At 37.9% G+C, this 25,709-nt stretch overlaps 1 protein-coding gene across 1 annotated transcript in view; it reads right to left on the bottom strand.

Moving 5' to 3' along the window:
- The window catches only part of SYTL5 (synaptotagmin like 5), a 105,476-nt gene that overhangs the window by 41,453 nt on the left and 38,314 nt on the right, over positions 1 to 25,709 (bottom strand). Inside the window, exons 6-8 of the mRNA XM_012736667.2 lie at positions 11,685 to 11,826; positions 7,852 to 7,981; positions 6,022 to 6,128 (exon numbers count right to left, since the gene is read on the bottom strand). Of these exons, the coding sequence (XP_012592121.1) occupies positions 6,022 to 6,128; positions 7,852 to 7,981; positions 11,685 to 11,826 (379 nt within the window). The remainder of the gene's footprint in view (positions 1 to 6,021; positions 6,129 to 7,851; positions 7,982 to 11,684; positions 11,827 to 25,709) is intronic.

The following is a 25,709-nucleotide window of genomic DNA, read 5'->3' as shown; positions in this document are numbered from 1 at the left end:
ATGATATTGTATCTAGAACACCCCAAAGATTCAACCAAGAAACTCCTGGAACTGATCAATGAATTTAGTAAAGTCTCAGGATACAAAATCAATACACAGAAATCAGAGGCATTCATATACGCCAACAACAATCTAATTGAGAACCAAATCAAAGACTCAATTCCCTTCACAATAGCAACAAAGAAATTAAAGTACCTAGGAATATACTTAACCAAGGACGTAAAAGACCTCTACAGGGAGAACTATGAAAGACTGAGGAAGGAAATAGCAGAGGATGTAAACAGATGGAAATCCATACCATGCTCATGGATCGGCAGACTCAACATCATCAAAATGTCTATACTACGCAAACTGATCTACAGATTCAATGCAGTACCTATTAAAATACCATCAGCATTCTTCACAGATATAGAAAAAATAAATTTACGCTTCGTATGGAACCAAAGAAGACTCTGAATATCAAAAGCAATTCTAGGTAAGAAAAACAAAATGGGAGGCATTAATTTGCCAGATATCAAACTATACTACAAAGCTGTAGTAATTAAATCAATATGGTATTGGCACAAAAATAGGAATATGGACCAGTGGAACAGATGTGAGAATCCTGATATAAAACTATCCTCACATATCCATCTAATCTTTGACAAAGCAGACAAAAACATACGCTGGGGAAAAGAATCCCTTTTCAATAAATGGTGCTGGGAATACTGGATAGCCACCTGTGGAAGGCTAAAACAGGACCCACACCTTTCACCTCTCACAAAAATCAACTCACGCTGGGTAACAGACTTAAACCTAAGGTATGAAACTATTAGAATTCTAGAGGGAAAAGTTGGAAACACTCTCCTAGACATCGGCCTAGGCAAAGAGTTTATGAAGAACTCCCCAAACGCAATCACGGCAGCAACAAAAATAAATAAATGGGACATGATCAAACTAAAAAGCTTCTGCACAGCCAAAGAAATAGTCATGAAAGTAAACAGACAACCTACAGAATGGGAGAAAATTTTTGAATCCTATGCATCCCATAAGGGACTGATAACTAGAATATACTTAGAACTCACGAAAATCAGGAAGAAAAAAATCAAATAGCCATATTAAAAAGTGGGCAAAGGACTTGAACAGAAACTTTTCTAAAGAACACAGAAGAATGGCCAACAAACATATGAAAAAATGCTTATCATCTCTAATCATCAGGGAAATGCAAATCAAAACTACAATGAGATATCACTTAACTCCAGTGAGAATGGCCTTTATCAAAAAGTCTCTAAATAACAAATGCTGGCATGGATGCGGAGAGAGAGGAACACTCCTACACTGCTGGTGGGACTGCAAACTAGTTCAACCTCTATGGAAAGCAATATGGAGATACCTTAAAGCGATACAAGTGAATCTTCCATTTCATCCAGCAATCCCATTGCTGGGCATCTACCCAAAAGATCCAATGACACTCTACAAAAAAGACACCTGCACTCAAATGTTTATAGCAGCACAATTCATAATAGCAAGGCTGTGGAAACAGCCCAAGTGCCCATCAATCCAAGAATGGATTAATAAAATGTGGTATATGTATACTATGGAGTACTATTCAGCTCTAAGAAACAATGGTGACATAGCATATCTTATATTTTCCTGCTTAGAGCTGGAACCCATACTATTAAGTGAAGTTTCCCAAGAATGGAAAAACAAGCACCACATATACTCACCAGCAAATTGGTATTAACTGAACAGCACCTAAATGGTCACATAGGTACTATAGTAATAGGGTATTGGGCAGGTGGGAGGGGGGTGGGGGGCAGGTATATACATATATAATGAGTGAGATGTGCCCCATCTGGGGGATACTCATGCTGGAGACTCAGACTTGTGGGGGGAGGGAGGGAAAATGGGCATTTATTGAAACCTTAAAATCTGTACCCCCATAATATGCCAAAATAAAAAAAAATATATCATATCATCAGAGAACAGGGATAGTTTGTCCTCCTTTTTCCCGATTTGGATACAATTTATTTCTTTATCTTATCTGATTGCTCTGGCTAGGACTTGGAGTACTGTGTTGAATAGAAGTGGTGGCAGTGGGCATCCTTATCTTGTTCTAGTTCTTGGGAACTGAAAGCACTCCAGGAATTCTTTCAGATTTTCCCCATTCAGTATGATGTTATCTGTGGCTTTGCTATATATGGATTTTAAATTTTGAGATATGTTCCTTCCATGCCTAGTTCACTGAAGGTTTTTCTCATGAAAGGCTACTGGATTTTATCAAATCCATTTCTGCATCTATTGAGATGATCATGTTGTTTTTGTTTCTGTTTATGTGTTGAATCATTTATTAATGATTTGATACATTTGAAACATTTGCTACAGTTGAAACATTTATTAATTTGCATGTGTTGAAAAATCCTTGCATCCCTGAGATGAAACCCACTTGATCATGGTGTGTAATCTTTTTTATGTGCTGTTGAATTTGGTTTGCTAGTATTTTGTTGAGGATTTTGGCATCTGTGTTCATAGGGGTAACTGGTCTGCAGTTTTCTTTTTTGTTGTTGTTGTTGTGTCCTTTCCTGGCTTTGGTATCAAGGTGATGCTGGCTTTATAGAATGAGTTAGGAAGGATTCCTTCATGACATTATGGAATAATTTTTGCAGGATAGACACCAGCTTTTCTTTGTAGGTATAGTATAATATGGCTGTGATCCATGACTTTTTTGTTGTGAGATTTTTATTACTAACTCAATCTTGCTGCTCGTTATTTGTCTGTTAAGGATTTCTACTTCTTTCTGATTCAAGCTTGAGAAGTTGTGCATTTCCAGGAATTTAACCATTTCCTTTATGTGTTCTAGTTTTTTTGCATAGAGCTTTTTGTAGTATTCACAGATGAAATTTTGTATTTTGGTGGTTATCAGATGAAATGTCTCCTTTTTCATTTTTGTTTGAGCTTATTTGAGTTCTTTCCCTTCTATTTCTGGTTAATCTAGCTAGTATTCTATTGATTTTATTTACTTTTTAAAATAACCCAATTTTTGTTTAATTGATCCTTTGCTTTTTTGTTTGTTTGTGTCCATTTTGTTTAGTTCTGCTCTGGGCTTTATCCTTTCTTTTCTTTTGCTGGCTTTGGATTTTCTTTGTTCTTCTTTTGCACATTCCTTGAGATGTGACATTAGGTTGTTAATTTGTCATGTTTCAGTCTTTTTCATGTAGGCATTTAAAGCTATGAATTTTCCCCATAGGACTGCTTCTGCTGTATCCCATAGATTTTGCCAGGTTGTGTCCCCATTGTCTTTCAGTTCAAGGAATCTTTTGGTTTCCACCTTAATTTTATCATTTGACCCAAAGGTTGTTCAGCAGCAGGTTGTTTAATTTCCATACTTTATGTATATTTGAGTGTTTCTCTTGGAATTGATTTCTAGTTTTACTCTATTGTGGTCTGAGAAGATATATGGTATGCTTTCAATTTTTTTGAATTCGCTGAGAATTCTTTCATTACCTAAGTATGATCAATCATGGAAAATGTTCCATATGCTGATGAGAAGAATGTATATTCAGTAGTTTGGGGGTAGAATGTTCTATAAGTGTCTGTTAGGCCCATTTTTTCTAGAGTCTCATTTAAGTCCAGTGTTTATTGATTTTCTGCTTCAATGATTTGTTAATTTTTATAAATGGGATGTTGAAGTTCCTGAGAATTACTATGCTACTGTTTCTTTCTTTGCTTAGATCTAGTAGAGTTTGCTTTATGACTCTGGGAACACATGTCCATACATATTTAGGATTGTTATGTCTTCTTGTTGAGTCACTCCCTTTACCATTATATAATGACCATCTTTCTCTTTTTGTTTTACCATAATTGTTTTAAAGTCTATTTTATCTGACATGAGAATGGCTATACCTGCTTACTTTTGATTCCCATTTGCATGGGATATTTTGTTTTCATCCCTTTTCTTGAGTTTGTGTAAGTCCTTGCAAGTCAGATGTGTTTCTTGGAGATAGAATATATTTGGATTGTGTTTTTTTAAAAAAACATCCAGCCAGTCTATGTTTTTTTAGTGAGGCATTAAGATAGTTCATGTTCAGTGTTAGTATTGATATATGAGATACTGTTCTGTTCATCATGTTAGATGAGAACTTGTTTTGTTTTTCCTCTTGTACTATTGTTTTATAATAGCTGTGAGCTTTAATTTTCAGTGTTTTTATACTGGAGAGTATCTGTTGTGTTGTTCCATATATAATGCAGTTTTAGTATTTCCTGTAGGGCAGTTCTAGTAGTGACAAATTCCCATAGTGTTGGCTTGTCTGAAGTAGTCTTTATTTCTCCATCATTTACTAAACTTAGTCTTGCAGGATACAAAATTCTTTGTTGGCAGTTGTTCTGTTTAAGAAAAATGAGGCCCCCGATCCCATCTGGCACGTAAGGTCTCTGCTGAGAAGTATATGTTTAAATTGATGGGCTTTCCTTTGTAAGTTAGTTGTTGCTTTCTTCTTTCAGCTTGTAGAATTTTTTCTTTCTTTCAGCTTATAGAATTTTTTCTTTCATTTTGACTTTGGCCAGGTCGATGACTATGTGTCTTGGAGATGTCTTATTTGCTATGAATCTTCCTGGTGTTTGATGACAGTCTCATATCTGGATATCTGAATCTCTGGTGATACTGGGGAAGTTTTTCTCAATAATTCCCTCAAATAGGTTTTCCATGTTTTTTGCTTTTTCTTCTTCTCCCTCAGGGATACCTACAATTCTTATTTTGGCCCACTTTGCATAGCCCCATAGTTTTCTGAGTGACTGTTCATTCTTCTTTATTTTTTTATCTGCATCTTTGACTGAGTTAGTTCAAAATTTTTTTTCAAGCTCTGAAATTCTTTCTTCTATTTGGTTAGCCTATTGATAAATGTTTCTGCTACATTTTGACATTCCCCAAATGACTCTTTCATTTCTTTAAGTTCTGTTATATATTTTCTTATGCTGTCTAACTCTTTGGGAATTTTTCATTTATTCATGTCCTGAAACATTTTTTGGCTTCTTTGTGTTGGTTTTTATCTTTTTCTTCAATTCTATTAATCTTATTTGCCTTCCATTTTCTGAATTCTATCTGACATTTCAATAATTTCCTTTAAGTTGTGGCTCATTGCTGGAGACCTATTGTGGTCCTTTGGGGGCATTGAAATTGTTTATTTGTTCATGTTGTCAGAGTTTTTATTGTTGTTCCTTCTCATGTGAAATTTCTTCTCTTAGCTCAAGACATATAAGTTGGCAGTGCACCTATTCTCTTCCGCTTGGAACTCTCCTACTTAGTGCAAAGAAGGAGAGGTCCTTGGATGGTGCACTTGTGTCCTATAGTGGAGGATTGACTCAGCACAAGATGGGTGGATGCACTGTGACCATTGAACAGTCTATTCTCCTGCTTCTCCTGCCTCACCATTCCCCTGAGGTTGTCAGTGGTATTCCCTGTGTTGCAGAGTGAGTGAGTGTCCCACCTAGTTCTGTCAGTATCAGTGACTGTCAGCCTGACCTGGCTTGCAAGCTGCTCCACTAAAACCCGTGAGCAGCAGCATGTGTCAGAGTTCAGCCATGGCTATGTCTGTGGGTGACTATGATTATCTGCCCATGCTGGCTTGGGAGCTATCCCACTCAGATCTGTCAGTGGCAGCATAGCATTTGCTGCCCCATATGGCTTGAGCATAGCCCTGCTTGCTCCCTCTGGCAGTGGAATTTGATGGCCTGCTTGAGGGCTGCATCACTCTGATCCATAGACAGCAGCGTTTGTTGGCGTGTTGCTGGCTTGAGTTTAACTCTGCCCACATCCTTAGGCTGTGGTGTTTTTCAGCCCACACTGGCATGAGAGCTGCCTTATTCCCTAAATAATTCTTTCAGTTACTTTTATATGTTAACTGTGAAGACTAACAGGGGAAGATGATTGTATATCCTCACTTTAGTCTCAACTTATCATCACCTAAAAGTGGAACCACTTGGATGGAGCAAGATCATATCCTTCTTTCCTCCTCATTATTAGACTTGCTTCCACATCCAACTTACCAAGTCTTTGTCTAAAGCCCCAGGGACAGATTTGCTTTTTATGCCTACGGTGTCCTCTAAGTCTTCTGTAAATGACTCAGTCAAATCTAAGTCAGATCGACTCCAGTCTGTAAGGAGGAAAAGAAAAAGAAAAATGTGAATCAGTTTATTTTGTTAGAAGATTTCCTTTGTCACTGCAAATGTTTCAACATTATTTCAATTCTTTTTAGGCACAGAGCATAGGAAATGTCATGAATGAAATAGTCAGGGTCAGTAACTTCATCCTGTTTATGTTAACGTGCTTCCATTTTTATGGTATTTTTGAAATTGCCCTGGACTGAATTACTAACACTTATATGTTCATTTCTCCTTCGATCACAAGAGGTTAAATGCTATACCATAAAATGGCAAGTTTTAAGCTGTTTAAAGCTTCTGCTTTGCTCTTAGACTTAAACTCTTAGAATGAGTTTTTAAGCTTGGAAAAAATAAGACATTAACCATTCTTGATTTCAATACTTAGAGTATTCACTATGTTTTTATGTTTGACATAAAATGCAGGTCAACCAATTCTAAATTGCCATTTTTAAATGATACAGCAAGTTCCTTTCACACAAAAAGGTAGTGGTATAGATAAATTGAAAGGGTGTTCTATTTCTTAAGGCACCAGAGCATTCTTTCATCAGAACATCTTGCTTTCAGTTTTAATAATATAAGTTACAGAGCAAAACACTCCTCAGTAATACTGTGGATAGCTTACCAGGTCAGGACAGCTTATTTCCACAGAATAGTTCTATGCCAAAGCCCTACTGAGATAGATATAGCTACTTGTAAATGAGAAAGATTGGAAAGAATAATCAAGTTTGTAAGTTTGAAATGGTAAAGGAAATAATGCAGAAGTGCTTAGCACAATGCCTGACAGGAGCTGTTGAGTAGAAGTAGGAGAAGTAGACCCTATGATGTTGTCTTCTAAGCTAGTTTGTAATTTTTCATTTAACAGGTGAACGGCTTTTCTACTCCTGGGCAAAACACACACACACACACACACACACACACACACATTTAGAAAATATAATGACAACACACATTTAGAAAATCCTTCAAGAGCTGGCTGGCTAGAAGGGCCTGCTCATCTCAGTGCACAGAATCCTGCCTTAGGCTTTATGCAAATATTATCATTAGGTATCATGTAACTTTTTAATGTTGAAGATTTCATCACGATTTCAATTCTATATACAGGACATAAACTTCATGATTATGACAAATTTTTCTGAAGAGTATCCTTACACGTAGGTAAAAAAATTTCAACATAAATAATACCTGCTTCAGAGGCCTGTTGTGGTAATGAAGCAAAATACATATTTGAATGTACTGCACAAATAAAAGGAGTAATTATTAACACCTTAATGCTACTTACAAATTACTTCTTATTTAAATCATGGAACAATTTATTTGTCTGGATATAGGAAACTTCTGACCACTATATCAATTGAATTATGATTTCCTTGAACTCTGGGAAAGTGTTCTTGCCTGTCATATCAAACATATCCTGGAACCATTTGTATTTCCTGCATTCTTATACTGATAGTCTGGTATAGCTCTGAAACTTTGCAATGATGTCTGGCAAGAGTACAGACTTGATAAATGGGTTTTTTCATGAATGCAAGAGGCTCAAAGCATAACCTGGGTACACCTTCAAGCAGTTCTCATGGAGTGGGCCTACTGCCATAGGTTAAAGAATGGACACTTATTTTTTAAGGCAAGGGACATCCATTTAATGCCACACAGAGCAGTTAATTCCATCTGACTTTGATAATTATTTTACAACAGAGTGGGAATGTTGTAAACACCCACCTGAGGAGAGGGAGGCCCCAGACACTGCTATGGAAGGTGTGCCTGAAGCATTTCTGCGATGACTTTTTCTGAGCTCTTCAGAGGTGCTTTCAATGGAAGCCAAACCCATGGAATTTTCAAAACGATGTTCCTTCCCACAAAGTAAAAATGAAAAAACATTATAATGACTAGAAGTTACTTTAAAATCCTACCATATAAATATAATTTAGTATAAACACATGTGTATTACTCTTTAGGAGAAACTAATTGACATTTGAAAGACGCTCATCAGGAGTCTATATAACTCCAAAACTTAACTATCAGTAATTCCTATAATTCCTATCTAAATTCTACTCCAAGAGGCTTCTTAATTACCACAAAAGGTGTTTGAATTGTTTTTCATTCACAAAATTAGTGAGTGTCCTAATATAGGGTTAGCAAGAAAGATAATACAGGTACCTCAAATCATGTATGAACTATGTGTAAGAGTCTGTCAAGCTTTGCACCCTCAGCATATCACTCAGGCTTAGAACTCTGTTTGTATATGGTCCTTTGTTTTTCATCACTCTCAATATGCCCTCTCCTCAACCATCCCTTACTTCTTCTACTCCCAATAAACAGAAGACCATGCAACTTTTCCATCTAGAAGGCTGGCTGATCAGAATATGTTTGGTTACATCTATGTTGGAATGATACTTACATGCTTGGTGCTTATCAATGTTTACAAAGGGATAAAGAGTGGGTACTTCCCCAGATCACAGGAACAGGTGTTTGTGTATGTGTGTGTATGTGTGGTCTGCTTGCCATTTATTAATGCTTGCACACGTGGTAGAATTCAGGCTGAGACTTGCCTTTATGGTAACATATGATAAAGGAAAACTCTGTCCAAACTGTGCCCGTGGCCATAGGGACTTGACTATTGCATCATCCCAAGCTTGCAAGAGCATTAAAAAACTGATTTTGGACTGTTCAAGAACTGGGCTGAGGTTAAAGGTCTAAGCAAATAATATCATGGTGTGATAATGATCAAACATAAAGGAGACTTTTCAATTCTTCCTTCTGTAAATAATCAAAAAGTGCCTTTCAAAGTCCCACAGGAAGGAAGGAATCCCCTACTTGTTGCCCACATCTTAGACAAACTTTGATGAGCTCACTCCAGAAAGATGTGCCTTTCAGTTGCTTTACATGCTAATCAATTCGGATTCAGCATAGACTGTTTTTAGTCTTTGATTATTCTCCACCACAATAATATCTGTAGCGGGAGGTATATAGCTCCTAACTCCTCTAATTGCCATAGCTACCAAGGTTTATCAAAAGAGTGTGACAGAGGTCAAATTGATAAATTAGTTTAGGTCAGTTTTCAACACCTCTAATGAAGCAAGACCAAGTTCTCTAGTGGCAATTGTGTTGATGGCAAATTTTCCCACAGTTGATCTGGGAGTATGATTAATATTGAGCACTAATAATCCAATTAATATTGTACAGTCATTAACAAGCAAAGCATGCCCTGAAGGTTGAGGATGTCAAACCTAAAACTAACAAGTTACATCATAGAAGACAGGTTAGAGATGTTCATGTTCTAATACTTTTCTATTTTAAAACTTACTTTTTACATGCTAAAACAGAGAAGAACATTGAAACAAAGAGATGATAAGATATGGAAGAAATTGAGAAGTTGTTACCTTGGACATAATCTAACACTATATACTCTTTCTATTGATCATGAAAGAGCAAATATGTTTCATAAACTACTGTGCTGTTTTCTTTTTATTCAGTAGAAAATATTTCTCTTTGTCTCTTTTTCTCTTAAAAATCAGCTTAGACTAGCTAGAATGCAAGAGTGAGATCAACATAGACACTGCCTATTATGTACATATTCTCAACTCAATTGCAGGGAATTTCTATTGGGGAGACCTAAAGAAATATGCAGGTAGGGCGGTTAGTTTTGAGGGTATTAACACATGACAGGGGTGATTTTCTCTCTAATGATATCAAATGCTACTTGGGAAGATAATCCTTATTTTGATAACAAACTTGATTAACTTATTGGTTATTAGACTGATTGTGAGCTGCTACACACTGGGACAGCTGTATTAGTTGTTCACAATTTTTAAATACTTCTTTGTCAGTTGATAAACAGCACTACTCCCAGTCCACCCTCCCTTTCCTGTGCTCCCCCTCATCCACAACCCCAGGTCTCCCTATAATCCAGGTTACTGTATGGCATGAAAGAGCACCCAAGATACTTCTACAGCCTTGTGCCAATGTGTATTACAACTGCTCTATACTCCTGCCATACCAGTTGCTAAATATTTTAATATCATTTCTTTTTAGGTTGCCAAAGAAGTGCATGCACCTTTCTGGCTATTGAATGGAGTTTGCTTGCTGAGCTTAGCATAAATATTTATGAAATTTTAAATATGCCTTTTATCTCATTAGCAACTGCAATTTAGACTATAAATGTTTAAATGAATTTATTATTGTAACTCAATCTGTCTGAATGCCTTTTGGCTCTTTCTGAAAAGTATCTACAGAATCTGACTGTTTACCACCTCTACCGCTATCTTCTTGTTTCAAAGCCCAATCTCTTGCCTGGGGCATGGCAATGGCCTCATAACTGGTCTTCTTGCTTCCACTCTTATTCCCCTACAGCTGCTTCTCAGCACAGCCCCAAGACCCCACATAGACAGAAGCCAGATCGTGTTACTCTTATGCTCAAAACCCTCCAACTTCCCTCTTCTTAATCAGAGTGAATGCTGAAGTGCATACAGCCATCTTCAAGGCCCTATCCAGGCCTATGATCTCCTTAAACTCATTTCCTAGTATTCTTCTTTGTTCACTCACAACAGCTACATTGACCTCCTTGCTTTTCCTTGAACATACCAGGCATGCTCCTACCTCTCCGGTCTTTGTACTGTTGTTTCTCCATAGGCATTAAAAATATTTTAGAAACTAGTTGAGCAAGGGCACTGACCATTCAAGATGGAGGCCAGCCATAAGTAAGTGAAACAGCCTTCTCCATGTGTATCTGCCAAATATCAGCACTGTCTCTGCCTAGAGGAACACCTTGTCCCAGACATCTGCATGGCTAATTCTTTGACTTCCTTCAAGTCTTTGCTTGACCAAGGCCTGTCATATAGTAGGCTCTCATTAAATATTGGCTGAATCAAAAAGTTGTGGTTCATATATAAAGATTTTTAAAATATAGATGCCAGCAATATGTATGGTTTCCTGCTTAATCAAAAAAAAAAATCTAGTAGATGCTAACTCATTTCAAGGATGACTTCCAACAGAATATTTAATAAAAGAATATTTTCTATTAAATACTTTCTCCATCCATCTTCTCCCTTAAAAGAGAAAGTGTAATTTAAATTACCAAGTGTAATTTATCATATATATAATGCAATTTAAGTCTTCACTATGTATTCAGCCCTTATTTTAACAGACATACAGAGAAGAAAATAATAAGAAGATTTCAAGGTTCTGCTCCTCCAGATTTAAATAAGTTTGGAAAAATTTTAGTGCAGTCAACTTATGAATATCTTCTCTAAAAAGTAATATGGAGAATCAAAATCAGAGCCGTCTAAAAATTTTTTATATTTCTTTAAAACATATAGCCATTTAAACCCCCACCATACAAATGCTGACCTTGAACCTGATCTTTCCCTTTCCTTTTCACTTTGGGTTTTCTGCCAGCAGCTAAGGATGTAGGAAGTTCAGTCCTGACAAAGAAGTTTCTACCATTAAGCAGCATAAACACATATTCTGAGATATACAGAGTTCAAACCTAGACATGCTGTGGTGGTGAGGTTGAGTCTCAGAGGTTGGGTGTCCCTTCAAGTTTGTGCACTTACTCTACTGCTGACTGAGGTCACACTGCGTGTGCTTGGGGCTGGTGACCTCTGAGTGCCTGGGGTTATACCATTGTTCCGGCTGCTCTTCGGGGTCCCAGGACCAGCATCCCGGTCATAGAGATCTGATGAACCAGAGCTTCCCCTAAATGAAAAAGCATATTCTGACTTTAATATGGAAGCAGAGCACCAACCAAAGACACAGGCGGGAAAAACCTGACAAGGTAAACACTGAGGACATGTGAACCACACCAAGTTCATAAGAGCCACTGGAACTGCTCAGCAACTATCACATCACCCTTCTCCTCAAAGTCCTTCAGGGTCTCACTTGGTTTTACCCCATTTGCCTAACTCCAGGGACTTCACCCTGTCTTTCTGACTTTGTTTCCCACTGTTTGTCAGCATTCTCCCAGCCAGTCCAGGTTCCTTACTATTTTCTCAACTCACCATGTTCACTTCCATCTCCTAAGGCCTTTGCTCACTTTCTCTCCACCTGGTAATGCCCTTTTGGCCACTCTCTGTCTATGCAAATCTCCCCAGTCTTCAAGGGCAGATGACATTTAGCTTTTCCCATCACGCCAACCCCATAAAGAAATGGGCAATGGAAATGAACAGAAACTTTCCCAAAGAAGACAGAATAATGGCCAGGAAACATATAAAAAATGCTCAACATCTCTAATCATCAAATAAATGCAAATCAAAACCACAATGAGTTACCACCTAACCCCAGTGAGAATGGCCTGTATCAAGAAATCCCAAAACAACAAATGCTGGCGAGGATGCGGAGAGACAGGAACACTCCTACACTGCTGGTGGGACTGCAAATTAGTGCAACCTTTGTGGAAAAGAATTTGGAGATACCTCGAACAGCTAGAAATAGAAAACCAAAATGTCAAAAAAATAAAGGAACATTTATTGGGTGTCGGGCGGGTGGGAGGGAAGAGGAGGGGATGGGTGTATACTTACATAATGAGTGCGATGCGCACCACCTGGAGGATGGACGTGCTAGAAGCTCTGACTCGGCGAGGGAGGGGGGCAAGGGCAATATATGTAACCTTAACAATATTTGTACCCCCATAATATGATGAAATTAAAAAAAACAGGCCTTGTTAACCTCTGCTTCATGCAATTCCTATTGACTTATGGTCTTTGCCAAACTACTGTATTTAGTACACAATCTCGTTTGGCTTCCTAATTGATCCACTTATGTGGGATTTGGTGCTTATTTCAACTGTGAGCTCCTTAGGAACAGAGTTCATGTCGTATTTACCATATATCCCCAGCATTTCATAGTGCCTTGGTGCAAAGAACTCACTCAGTACATGTTTAATCAAAGATTGGAAATTATATTTCATTTCTCTGTGTTGTTTAGTGCCTGACTCATAGTGCACATTTAACAAATGTGGTATAAAAATAATGACATTTGGTAAATGGCCTTGAATCACTTTCATGTTTGCTAAAATGATCTAATTCCATTCAATAATAATAAAAGAAAAAAACAGTTCCTGCCCTTGAGGGGATCACAATTTTCTTATTAAATGGAACTTCATAAATAAACATAAGTTTAGACAAATTAGAGTTTAAAAGAAGTATTTGTTCTTATTTTTTCCTTATCCTCAGTAAACACAAAATATGCCAATTGGTAAAATATGATCCTTTATAAGTTTCGCTCTCTCAATTACTACCTTAATAAGTTACAAGTGCACCTACAGTAGTAAATACCTTATTGGTAAATCACATACCAGCAGTGGTTAATAGTGATGTAGATTTACAGTTAAGCCAATCAGAGGAGAGACTAAATGGAATAAAGGAAGGATGGTTTCTCTTATAAAGAATGTCTGAATGTACACATATCATTACCAGAAGATAAATCTGGTAGAAGAAAGAATAGGCAATGACCATTGGAGCTAGCAATCACAATTCACAAATTTCTTCAAGGCTGTGCACCAGAGAAGCCACCAAAACCAAATATGCCTTAATTGAAATTACCACCCCATCAAAATACCACCAGCATTCTTTACAGATCTAGAAAAAATAATTCTTCACTTTGTATGGAACCAGAGAAAATCTCATATAGCCAAAGCAATCTTAAGTAAAAAGAACAAACTGGGAGGCAACAGTCTTCCTGACTTCAAGCTGTACTATAAAAGCAATAATAGTTAAATCAACCTGGTACAAGCACAAGAACAGAAGTGTCAATATCTGGAATAGATCTGAGATACCAGTGATGAAACCATCAGTATACGGTAACCTAATCTTTGATAAAGCAGACAAAAATATATAATGGGGAAAAGAATTTCTTTTCAATAAATGGTGCTGGGAAAACTGGTTAGCTACATGCAGAAGATTGAATCAGGATCCCTACCTCTCACCTCTCACAAAAATTCACTCAAGATGGATAACAGACTTAAACCTAAGGCATCAAACCTTAAGAATTCTAGAAGAAGATGTCGGGAAAACCCTATCAGACATTGATCTTGGCAAAGAATTTTTGAGGAAGACCTGCAAGGCAATCACCACAGCATCAAAAATAAACAAATGGGATTTGATCAAATTAAAAAGTTTCTGCACAGCCAAGGAAACTATCATTAGAGCAAATAGACAACCCACAGAATGGGAGAAAATGTTTGCTCTCTACAATTCTGATAAAGGTCTAATAAAAAGAATCTATCTAGAACTTAAAAGAATTAACAAGAAAAAATCAAACAACCCCATCAAGAAATGGGCAATGGAAATGAACAGAAACTTCTCCAAAGAAGACAGAATAATGGCCAGGAAACATATAAAAAAATGCTCAACATCTCTAATCATCAAATAAACGCAAATCAAAACCACAATGAGTTACAACCTAACCCCAGTGAGAATGGCCTGTATCAAGAAATCCCAAAACAACAAATGCTGGTGAGGATGTGGAGAGACAGGAACACTTCTACACTGCTGGTGGGACTGCAAATTAGTGCAACCTCTGTGGGAAAGAATTTGGAGATACCTTGAATAGCTAGAAATAGAAATACCATTCGACCCAGCAATAGCATTGTTGGGCATCTACCCAAAAGAGCATAAGACATTCTATTATAAAGACATCTGCACCTGAATGTTTATGGCAGCACAATTCATTATTGCAAGGACATGGAAACAACCCAAGTGCCCGTCAATTCATGAGTGGATAATTAAAATTTGGTATATGTTCACAATGGAATATTACTCAATTCTAAGAAACGACAGTGAGCTAGCACCGTTTATGCTAACCTGGATTAAGCTTAAGCCTGTTATGCAAAGTGAGATGACACAAGATCAGGAAAATAGGATGTACTCGCCATCAAATTGGTACTGACTAATTAAAACTATGGTGCTCAAATGGTGGTAGTGTTCACCAGGGATTCTGGGGCAGGGGGAGACCCACATCTTAGGGTTGTGGTGAGCATTGTGAAGGGGAAGGGCATACCTCTAACCCTTCATAGGGAGAGGCAAAGATATAAAATGTCACCAAAATGTCAAAAAAACCCAAAACAAAACAAAACACTTTTATCGAGTGGCAGGCAGGTGGGGGGGGGAGGGGAAGGGTATGTACTTCCTAATGGGTGCAGTGTGCACCACCTGGAGGTTGAGCATGCTTGATGCTCTGGCATGGTGGGAGAAGGGAGGGGTGGCAGGGGCAATATATGTAACCCTCACAATATTTGTACCCCCATAATATGATAAAATAAAATAAAAAAAAATACCAGCCACCATCACCTTCAATAATCACAAATAGCAGCAGCATTTGCTATCTTTTAGGTGTTAGCAACTTTGTCTCTCAACATCCCTGTAAGAAGAGTATTAACATTTCTATTTTAAAGATGAAGAAACTGGCTGGACATGGTGTCTCATGCCTACGATCTCGGGACTTTGGGAGGCCAAGGTGAAGGATCACTTGAGTACAGAAGTTTAAAGTTGTAGTGAGCTATAATCACACCATTGCACTCCAGCCTTGGTGACAGAGTGAAACTCTGTCTCAAACAAAAACAAAAACAAAGACAAAAACAAAATCAAAACAAAATGAAAGATGAAGAAACTGAGTCTTAGAGAGATTAAATAATTATTCCATGCATGTATGCATGCAGGTGTGCATGTACACACACACCTGCACACATGCCCACACACCATCATGCTGTCACACAGTTAGCACATGGACAAAGTCAGGATAAAAACAGTATTGTTCACCCACCCAAAGCCTGTGACCATTCTAATTTCTCATACTGCTTACTCATCATTTCACTAAGATCAAATCATTCCAGCCAGGCAGGTTCTGTATTGATAGAATGAACTATAAAGAAAATAAAGGAAGCCAGGCGTGGTGGCTCACGCCTGTAATCCTAGCACTCTGGGAGGCTGAGGCGGGCAGATTGCTTGAGGTTAGGAGTTCGAAACCAGCCTGAGCAAGAGCGAGACCCCGTCTCTACCATAAATAGAAAGAAATTAATTGGCCAACTAATATATATAGAAAATTAGCCGGGCATGGTGGCGCATGCCTGTAGTCCCAGCTACTGGGGAGGCTGAGGCAGAAGGATTGCTTGAGCCCAGGAGTTTGAGGTTGCTGTGAGCTAGGCTGATGCCATGGCACTCACTCTAGCCTGGTCAACAAGTGAGACTCTGTCTCAAAAAAAAAAAAAAAAAAAAAAAGAAGATAAAGGAGTGGAGAGCTAGGAATTATTTTCTTAGGATTTTATTAAGAAAATTATGAAAATTTTCTGGGTAGCATTCCTTTGACATTACAGAGTCTCTGCAGAAGGAATCTCTAGCTTTCTCTTTCCAGAAATGGCACTCTAAAATATAGTACTATGGACTCAGCTCAGGAGGGACCTATGACTGTGTCTCTTGACTCTGATAAGAGAATAAAATTTTATCCTTAAACAGATTGATACAACTTGGAATTCTAAGTTCCTTGGTTATTTTCCTAAGCCCTTCTACCTCAGGGGCCACATTTCTATATTTGAAAACAGTTAATCATGTTTATACCTTTCCAAGTATTTCTGCTCATCTCAGAGGTCCTACTTAGGAGAGGCTTAGAGACCTCCCCAGTGTTATGCTGTTCTGTGACCATAGGTTCTCTAGTCTCACGATAATATTACCACAAAAATATCTGTCCCTACTGTTTTAGGTAAAATCTCCTTGAAAAAGAAAGCCTAGGGATGCATCTTGTCAAGAAGTTATGAACCAAAAGGACATGTGGGTATTTCTGCTTGTCTGCATGCTGAGGGGCCTCTTAGCACCAGGTGGTCCTGAGAAATGTCCCATCATGAATTGGCCTTGCTGAAACCAAAAGTCCTACTTATGTAGAAGCTCTGGCAGAAGTTGATTAATTGTGGTGATGACATTCAAGAGGTTATCCTGTAATAAGGAAAAAAATTCTTGTGATGAAAACTCAGCTACTGTAAATTATTGTTGCTAGAAGCATTATCTCAAAAATGTCATATACTTTCATATTTGTTCCTGACATTTACTGTGAGTGTCTCAAAAATATTTTCCTTTCAGTTGATTAGAGTAAGAAAAGGTTTAGTCTAAATGAGGCATATCTCATAAATATTTGGGTACCAATTATTTCAGATGTTATGTAAAATATGACATAAAATACATGAATCTTTGCCACTTAAATAGGAGGAGGATAAAAGAGTCTAAATTAAAGTTGAAAAGTTTAAGGGCCAATTTTTAAAAAGCTATTTTTGATTCAGCTATCATGTAACTGAGATTTATATAAGAAGTATTGTTAATAAAAATCAGCACCAACAAAACTTCAAGCTAAAATGTGGTTAAGTGAAAACTGGCAAGAAAGAGAAATATTTATCTCATTCTAATAGGACCCAAGTGTGGGGATAAGACATTGTCTGGGGAGCTTGGATATTGTGGGCTACTGAAAGACACATTTTCTAGGTTAGGAAAGAGTCTTATTTACTTTAGCTTATAAAACATACTTTAAAATCCTTCCATTTTGTTATATTTAACTCCATTCCACCCTAAAATCTTGTTAATAACTTCGCAGATATATCTATTTTGGGTAGAGAATCCAAGGATAGGAGACAAGAGACTACAATTTAATGAGTTGTTTTCTGGTTTACATAACAGTCTCCTAGGAGTTATAGCCAGAAAATAATTTTCCAGGATCTTACCTTTCCAAAGTGGCTGACAATGTTGAGCCTGTGCCTGCATGGTTAGATGGCTATTCCCCTAAGGAAGCATGACCTGACAGATCCTAAAACTCCCTGGGACAATAAGGCTAATGTGTAGCACAACACAGAGATAATGCACAATATTCTTTCTGAGGTTTATGAGCTTTCCTAACTTCTTTTAGTTATTTCTGATCTGAAAAGAATATGTAAGAAAGATGGGCAAAGGAGGTTATGGTTAGAAAGTGAGATGGTCCTGCTAAATGAGGAAGAGTTATGAGAAATGAGAAAGGAAATGGGCTGGGCACAGTGGCTCATGCCTATAATCCCAGCACTTTGGGAGGTCAAGGTGGGAGGATTGCTTGAGGCCAGGAGTTAAAGGCTGTAGTGAGCTATGATCCTGCCGCTGCCTCAGCCTGGGTGACTGAGACCCTGTTTCAGACAGAGAGAGAGAGAGAGAGAGAGAGAGAGAGAGAGAGAGAGAGAAAGTTGAATGTAGCTCAACTTTCCAGTCTGATAGAGAAAGAGAGAGAGAGAGAAAGTTGAATGTAGCTCAACTTTCCAGTCTTTGATGATCCCAAAATGCTGTCATTGTCAACAGTCTGTGAGATGAGTGGCCTTCACCTTTGGCTGTGCATTAGAAATACCATGGAAGAGCTATTAAAAATCTCCATTCTAGACCGTACTCTAGACGAATCACATGGGACTCTCTGGGCATGACCTAGGCATCAGCATGTTTTAAAACTCCCTAGGTAATTCCAATATGCAGCCAAAGCCAAAAAACACGGTGCTAACCTGTGTATATACTTATATTGATCTCAGATCTTTCTCCACCTGCATTGTCCCCTCCCTTTCTACCACTATTTTCTTTATTCGGTATAGTGTTCACATAAGAGAACTGAGCTGTCCTCATAGCTCAGACTGTGATAAATGGAAGGACACTTTCTGTGTTAGTGAGTGAATATGTTGCCCAAGGGGTTAGCAAACTATGGCCTATGGACCAATTTGGGATGACCAAATGTTTTTACATGGCCCATGAGCTAAGAATAGTTTTTACATTTTTAAACGGTTGAAAAAAAGAATAATAATATTTCGTGACATGTGAACATTATATAACATTGACATTTCAGGGCCCATAAATAAAATTTTATTAGAATGCAGGCATGCCCATTCATTTATATTTTCTATACTGTTTCCATGTTCCAACAACAGAGTTGAATAGTTGAGACAGAGACCATATGGCCCACGAAGTCAAAAATGTTAACTACCTTTACCTTTACCGAAAAGGTGTGTTGATTTCTGTGTGTATGCTTATGCACACAGGTACACATACACACATATACATGTGTTTTCATTTAAAAACCAAATCTTTTGGAGAGGCCAACCCATTACAAAAAAATGAATTTCACATAATTGTGTGTGTGTGTGTGTGTGTTACACTTAGGCCCAGGTGAACCATTATGGGAGTTCTTGAGAGCACAATTAGGGAAACAGAAATGAGTAAGACATGGAAATTCATCAGGCAGTTTCTCTCATTGCAATGTGCTCTGAAAGCCCTGGCCTACTATCACCTAATTACACATATCTTCCTTCCTTTTCCTTTTAGAAGATAGGACAAAGTGGGGGGCATTCAATGAGATTGTGTTCAATGAATATTAGTGTTAATTATATAAATAATCTTTATAGTTTGACTTTATAAAACAAAAGGTGATTTTGTTTGGTAGTTTTAAAATGTTTAGTGTTTCCTTAAACAATCTGTTTCTTGAGGAAGATTCCCTCTAAAATGGAGGAGACAGTTACCATGGGGGAAGGACTCTGGCTGGGTTTGAAACAGAAATTAAGAACACAGAGTACTCAGTCTGATAATATTTTGGTCTTTTAGCATCTCAATAAAATTCTGATTTAATATCTTATTTCTAAATAATGACCAGAAGCCATTTGGAAAATAGAGATCAGCAACTACCTAAGTGCCTGTCAGTTCATGAGTGGATAAATAAAATGTGGTATATGCTCACAATGGAATATTAGTCAATCCTAAGAAATGACAGTGAGCTAGCACCGTTTATGCTATCCTGGATTAAGCTTAAGCCCATAATACAAGGTGAGACCACACAAGATCTGGAAAATGGGCTACACATCTACTCGCCACCAAATTGTTACTGACTGACTTAAACTATGGTGCTCAAAAAAACGGTAGTGTTCAACAGGGAATTGGGGGGGGGACCCACATCTTAAGGAAGTAGCGAGCATTGTGGGGGGGAAGGGATTACCTCTATCACTTTTTAGGGAGCGGTAAAGATATACATTGTAACCAAAATGTCTGAAAAAAAATCTGTAATTGGGAAGTGGGCAGGGCGAAGGGGGGAGGAGGGGAAGGGTATGTACTTACACGGTGGGTTCAGTGCGCACAACCTGGAGGCTGGACACGTTAGAAGCTCTGGCATAGCGGGGTGGGGGAAGGGGTGGCAGGGGCAAGATATGTAACCCTAACAATATCTGTACCCCCATAATATGAAGTAATAAAAAAACACCTTGGGTCAACTAGAAGTCAAGGGCAAGAAGAAAGCCATCAGCCTTCCCCTATAGATGCAAAGGAAAGCAAGCGTTTAGCAGAACTTAGTATTTCAGATTTGCTAAACTCTTGTTTTGCCTGGGATATTATGTTGCATATAAGAAGAAAGTTATCAAAGTATCTGAAGCCATCCACATCCTGATCCAACTTACTTCTCCATCTCAATTTTTATATACCATACTTCAAGTTTTACACTCTAAAAACCCCAAACAGTTTGTTTTCCAGCACACACAAGGTTTATTTATGCCTCTTTTCCTTTATACTTTTAATTTCCTCTGTCTAGAATGCTCTTCCTATCTTTCTTCATCTGGCCAAGTCCTCCTCATTACTTAAAACCTTCTTAGGGGTCATCTTCTTGAAGCTTCCATGAATCTTTCAGAAGAATAAATATCTATCTTTGATTTTCCCATAGCATACAATATATATGTATATATATATATATATATATATATATATCATACTATCATATTGTATTGAAATTATTTGTTTCATTATCCCAGTCTTCCTACTAAATTGGAAGTTTATGAAGGGGTGGAACAGTATCACTGCTTAAGAACTTCCACAATTGCCATTTGGTTTTATGTATGCTGAACTACCCTTGCATCCCTGGGATAAAGCCCATTGGTGCTGGCGGATTTTTTTTTTTTCAATGTTCTATTGAATTCACGTTGATATAGTACTAGGTAAAAAATGCTGACAGAGCTGTGTGATGAATTTATTTGTATAAATAAAATGCATAGGTGAGCAATTCATATATTTCTCCTTGATGTGTGGAAGAAAGGCCATCTACTGAATTAATATTTGGGCTACACTGAGAATGTGACACATCACATGTTACACATTAAGTAGCAATGAGTAAAAGAAACATTTATTACATTGGAGGAGGGAAATGTGTTAGATTTAGTTCATTATAAATAGAGCATGCCAAGGCTCTGTCCATGGGAAACAATTGGAGAAACAGACAAAATAGCAAGAAGCAAGAAGGGTCTTCAGACGTACAATCATTTCACCACAGCAATGAGGCAAGTCAAAAATCCAGTTGCAGTTCAACTAAAGTAAAGCATTATGGGTGTGGCTGAACTACTCAGCTTCTGTACCTTCTCACATTATTGACATTATAATGAGGAAAGTCACACATATATAAAGTAAACAGAAATCAGGGGCTGAGCAAGTGATAGTCGGACAAACTGCACTTTTGAAGGAAGTCTGAGAGCAGTTTGGGAGGGATGTTGCAGCAGACTCTGTCAGTGTCTCTGCCCATTTCCCCTCAGCACTCACCTACCTCTACCCACAGAATCTTGCTTGCTGGGAACACCCACAACTCCCTGGTTGAGGAATTTTTTGAATTATGGGACCATGGAGCTCCTATGAACAGAGCAATTTGGAAGGACCTGGGAGTTAGTGCCCCAGAAGCAGCCCTCAACCAATGATGAACAGGGAGGTGCTGTACAAATATCAGAGATTCCCCATCTCTTGACTGGATAACTCTGAAGTGTGTTCTACACTGTTTCCTAGAGTTGTCCAGTGAGGTTGAACTCCAGTTGCCCACAGTAGTAACTGGCTTATTTACACATCCTTCTTGTCTTCCTTCCCTTCCCTGTGTCACTTCCCCACTCTCCTATCTCTGTATTCCTACACCAGATTCTAAACAAATTACTTGTTCTTGAATCCTTATTTCAGGGTTTCCTTCTGAAGGAAGGCAAATCAAGCGTATATAGGTGTGTATGGTAGGCAAAGGATGAGTTTTAAGAAAGGATGGTTTTGAGTTATAAATAGAAGTTTCTAGATGAAAAAATTTTTGGCAACTCCAGACTTCATCAATTCCCCACTGATAAGGTCACAGTCCAACTAAATTCAGTACTCTGGTGAATCCATGTTTCCTCATCTGTTCTATTGTGTACCTGTTGCTTCATGGAAGATTCACTTATCTTGGCCCATCATGGCTTTATGAATTGCTTTAAGTTTTTATAATAGCATTTGTGACAGCATGTGGCTTTAATTGCCCACCCCTTTCTGCCTCTAAGGAGGGCTGAGCTCACTCAAAGGAGGTTAAAATAGAAAAAAAAAAGGAATTAGGAATTAGCAGCACTGGACAAAGGAAGGTAAGCCACAGAAAAACGGTGAATGTAATTTTCCTTCATATGACCATCTTTATAGCCTTTATCCTCTTGAGTCATGAAACAATTACAGCAAGTATTATGGAATAAAATTTACAAACACTCAGAGATGTGGTATAAATGCAAACAATTTTTTAAAGCCTGGTAAGTAAAAGAGTTTGCTAACAGCATTAGCAACTAGCTATATAGTGTTTTATCTAATATACGAAACAAACCAGTGTTGACTTTGTGGATGTGGCCCTGACTCAGAGCTAAAACACTTCCACTTTGCTATGTTCAAATGATTAGTAAGAGGCTGCTGCCTAATTGGAAGCTTTATTGCAAGGATACCAATGAAAATTATATTCAGGACAGGAAAATAATTTTATTTCTGATGGAAAAAAGAGGAGAAAGGAGGTCTCATTTAGTGATGGAATAGGTTTGATAAACTCACTTTGCCAAAATAATAGACATGAGGAAAGAATGATTTTTGTCACGATGGTACCCAAAATGCCATATTTCCTGATGGGAGAGAGGGAGAGAGGGGAGAGAGAGAGAGAGAAAGAGAGAGCGTGAGTGCTTGAAATGCAGATAAGAACTAGCTAAGGGCTGACTTGAATGGTGTGGTCTGTTTTTGGATCAGAGCCAAGCAAAACAGCTTGTGAAGCTTCAAAGACATCATATCAATCAGTCCCAGGCCTCTTGGATAGCAATTAAGAATAACTGGATAAAACTGGTGTGGGGGTGGGGGAAGGAATAAAGAGGAAAGATGAGAACCGCGTTGGCTATGAGAATGAATAAAGTCACGTGGTAAAATGTTTGCCATATTCTCCAATGACATAATAGAAATAATCCCATTTCTACGGAACAGAATAAATTTTACATTCAAAGTTCTACTTTTCATTTATGTTTTTTCAGGGAACATTGTTGGCATCCCTTGTACCAGCTCTGGATGCCCCTCCCTAGCTTCTGAGTGCTTTTTTGCTAATGGGTCACACCTGCCACCTTCAGAGACTTGCCCTTTAGTACTGGAGCTAAAGGCCTAGAAATGCCCTGGAATTTGTCCCCTTCCCCTCACCCCCATAGTACAGTTGTCAGATTAAATACAAAACTCCCAGTTAAATTTGAATTTCAGATAAACAATCAATAATCTTTAAGTGTAAGGATGTCTCAAACATTGCATGAAACATACGACAAAAAGTTGTTTATCTTAAATTCAAATGGGCACCCTGTATCTTCCTTCGCTAAGCCTGGAGACCCTATACATGAAATCCATGGTAAATGGCTGACTGGTATAGGAGTGCAACAGTCCAGCTCCTTAAAATGGAAAAATCTCAGGGATATAATTTGTGCTGCAGAGTCCCCTGCAGGATCAGGCTGAGTACTCAGACTCAGATCTTATCTGAGATAGCACCATTGTTTTACTTACTCCCTTTCTCTGTTCTGTCTCTCCTACTCCTTTACTGGTTTCTCTTGCAATCATTTGATTAATAAATCACTTGCCTTTGAATTCTTGTCTGAGGGTCTGTTTCTGGGGGAGCATGACTTGAGATAGCGATCTCACAAATCATACCACAGTGACAACTCATTGCAACTTAGAAGGCATTAGAGACCATTGCCTTGAATAGCATTCTGTTTATTAACTATAGTTTACCTTTATAGTCTTCAAAAAAATCTCCTATGTCTCATATGTCAAGTCTCTAGCATCCAGTGAACAGACATTGGACATGCTCTTCTGAGAGGCTGCTAGACCTTTCCTAACCCATTCATGCTTTCTCCTGCTTTGAAACCACTAAAAAGAAATAAAGCCAACCAGACATATGATAAAACATCATTTCCACTCTGATATTATATGAGTTTTTAAAAAGAATGCCCAAGCCCAGCTGCTCCAGGAAAAGACCAATGGACCATGGAAAAATGCATTATACAGGAGAAAAGGGAATAATTGCTAAGCTGGGTCAGGTAATAGACTAAAGGGACTGGGATTTTATAATCTCTTTAGATGATGGGAGTTAAGAAAAGATGGGCTACCTCCTGCTCCATCTTTCTAAAGACTCATTTTGGGATAATGGAACTCATTTCACTGTGGCAGTCCATTAATGAGTCATCATTGTGATAAATGCATGTTCCAGGAAAAGAGTATTTTGCTGTACTGATCTCCTGAGCATCTTTATTCTCTTTCTTAATGGGGAAACATTGTTGTTGGCATGCATAAGCCAAAGCACCCCTGACTAATATATTCTGATTATCTGTAAACCATTTCAGGTATTTACAATTTAAAATAAAATCTACTTAGGGAATTTCTTTCAGATTACAACAAGAACAAGAAACCCCTGGGCCAATACACCAGTATTTGGTAAAACATGTCCATATGGGTGTGTATCTTTATGGTTATTTATGCCTCGCAGTAGATAAGACACAAGGAGTAAACCCAGGCAGATAGAGTCAATAATGATACAAAGACTAAGATAGTGAAGAGCATGCCCCTTATTCTTGTTGAGTAACTATAAGAAAAATAACTCAAAATGACCTAATTTAATTTTGTTTGCTAGGCTAGAAGTCTTTTTTGCTTTTTAAACAAGAAACTCTTTCCTCTCTTCATATGTATTGTCTCTATTAAATGCTACCCTGAAGTATAAGCCAAGATGGCTCATCGATAGAGTCCCCAGGAGGCAGAGCAAAGAGAATAACAGCAAACTAGTTGCTTATACTCTCAAAATAATTTTGATCACTACTATTTCTGAGTTAGGAGTCCAATAATCAAAAATAATATTGAGATTTTTATAGAAAGTCTTTCTGGGGCATGAGAAGCCAAATAAAACTATTTCAAGGACAAAGGCAACCCTGGCTTAATTCTTTTTTTAATTGTAAAGGGAATATATCTGCATTCTTGAAAATTTGGAAAATACTGAATATAGTGATGATCTTTTGATAGTGGCAATAGATAATTTATTTTATGCTTCCTTATAATTTTTTTTTCTGTACAGTTTTACATAAAGTGACTCTTGCTTATGGAAATGCTATAGGAAAAAAAAAAACAACAGATATGGAGAATCACCGTAAAAAATAACCCAACAGTTAAGAGTTTGGGAAATTTTTGGTTTATATTCTCAAATGGATTACAGCAGAGAATGCAATTCTGCTTGCAGAACTTAAGGAAAAAAGAAAGTCTGCCAGTTTTACTACCTGGCTTAGCAGAATTACTGCAGCTCCATGA

Source organism: Microcebus murinus, chromosome X, assembly GCF_040939455.1.
Source record: "Microcebus murinus isolate Inina chromosome X, M.murinus_Inina_mat1.0, whole genome shotgun sequence".
NCBI lineage: Eukaryota > Metazoa > Chordata > Mammalia > Primates > Cheirogaleidae > Microcebus > Microcebus murinus.
Note: the sequence above shows the minus strand (reverse complement) of the source record. Positions and strands in the feature narration are given on the sequence as shown.